This window comes from Halyomorpha halys, unplaced genomic scaffold, assembly GCF_000696795.3.
Source record: "Halyomorpha halys isolate HHAL.00 unplaced genomic scaffold, Hhal_1.1 Scaffold948.1, whole genome shotgun sequence".
NCBI classification, from domain to species: Eukaryota; Metazoa; Arthropoda; class Insecta; order Hemiptera; family Pentatomidae; genus Halyomorpha; species Halyomorpha halys.
In genome coordinates this window covers 70,502-72,206 of record NW_027115140.1, presented here as the reverse complement: position 1 = coordinate 72,206, position 1,705 = coordinate 70,502, and the positions used below count along the sequence as shown (strand labels likewise).

At 33.4% G+C, this 1,705-nt stretch overlaps 1 protein-coding gene across 1 annotated transcript in view; it reads left to right on the top strand.

The window, feature by feature from the left end:
- Positions 1–305: 305 nt before the first annotated feature.
- The window catches only part of klhl10 (kelch-like protein 10), a 31,065-nt gene continuing 29,665 nt past the window's right edge, over positions 306–1,705 (top strand). Inside the window, exon 1 of the mRNA XM_067052218.1 lies at positions 306–571. Coding sequence (XP_066908319.1) covers positions 565–571 — 7 coding nt within the window. The 5' untranslated portion in view covers positions 306–564. The remainder of the gene's footprint in view (positions 572–1,705) is intronic.

Here is a 1,705-nt window from a genome sequence, read left to right as displayed (position 1 = left end):
CTGGTGAAGCTGCTGTCACGTTAACGAACGAGTACCTCAAATATTGGAAACAATGGTGTCTGGACGTACCCCTACTTTATTATTTGTCCTTATATGCACCCGAAAAAAATTGTGAATAGTAGCTAGTAAAAGTTTTATTTTTAAAAATACTATAAATGATGGGGTATTATTTTGTGATTTTTATCTAAGCTACCGAATATTATCCTCAAAACATAATAATCGATTTCATACAATTGTTTATTTTGTCAGTTACCACATTTTATGATGAACGTCTTAAATATTATGGAATCCTAAATAGTTAAGTAAAGGTTAAAATCACGTAGTTAACGGTAACCACAGTTACGGAATATGTAAACCGTACAAAAACAGCTTGTCAGATAGTTATAAAACTAAAATGAAAAAAAAAAGTATGGATAAGCATAACCATTGATGTTTTAATGGTCAAAATTATTTACGGGTGGATTGGTAATCTGCACTGGTGAACCAGAACTAAATTTAAGAATTCTGAAGAAGTAGAACTTCTGGGCCCAAAGGGGCTTCGAAGAAGTTAGCGTCTTAGAAGAGATGCCAGGTAAGGGTTCGCAACTAATTTTTCGGTATCAAAATATTTATTTTGTTACTTGCTAATATCGGATGATTGAGCTGTATTTTTTCAATACCAGTATATTGAGAGTAAATTTAAATTTAAATAGAACAAATATTAACCTTTTAAAGAGGTGAAATTCTGATTCTCTCAGATATTCTGTCCTACATATTCTCAAATCTATTTACTTTTCTGTAGAATGACTGACAGGTCATGTATACCGATAATAACGTCAATTGAAGTGCTTTATTTTCTTAAAATATTGTGATGTTTGCTTAAGATGTAAAGTGCCTCTGATTTCATTTAAATTATATTTTATTCAGATACCAGTAAAGGAAACTGATTGTACGCAAGTTGATTTCGGTTTCCTTTCGATAAAATTGTTAAAGTGTAACTTCTACATTTTTCTAAATCTTTATAAATCTCAAGAGCCCCAATAAGGTGATCTCAGTGCTGTTACATTTTATAAACATCCCACTACTCCAGGTTAATGGACTTGACTTTGATAAGTTGCGGTAGCTCCAGGAAATATTCAATACTATCTAACATTTTGTATACCTTTTTTAAAAAAAATAATTGTTGAATTTAAGATAAGCAGTTATAGGTCGGCATAACCCTACTCTTATTCGAGCCAAAAGTGAAAGCAAAAAAGCCACGCCTACGCAAAGAAAGTTTACGTTGAGGTTAGTATGAATGTCCGTCATTGTAATCTAAACAGAAGTTAGCTAGTGATTGGCTCGTGCTATGCCCCTACTCCTCTGCCACACCCCTAAAAGGCAAAGAAGACCCGCCCTGGTGACTTCTCTTCATCTACCAACTTACACCCGCCATTACACTACTTCCTCCAAGGCCCATGGAGGCAAGATTTATTTTGAGGTTAATAAGATGTCCGACATTGTAACCTTAACTGAAACAGAAGACAACCAGTGATTGGCTCGTACTCTTTCCCATCTGCTCAGCCACACACCTAGTCCATTATAAGATCATCCTTTATTTCTCCATCTTTTCTGTCAGTTTAACCCCTCTATTATATCATATATATTAATATTATACATGCGTTTTAAATAAATATATTATTTAATTAATGAGGTAAAGTGAATAACTCTTCGTTTTTAAAGTCTT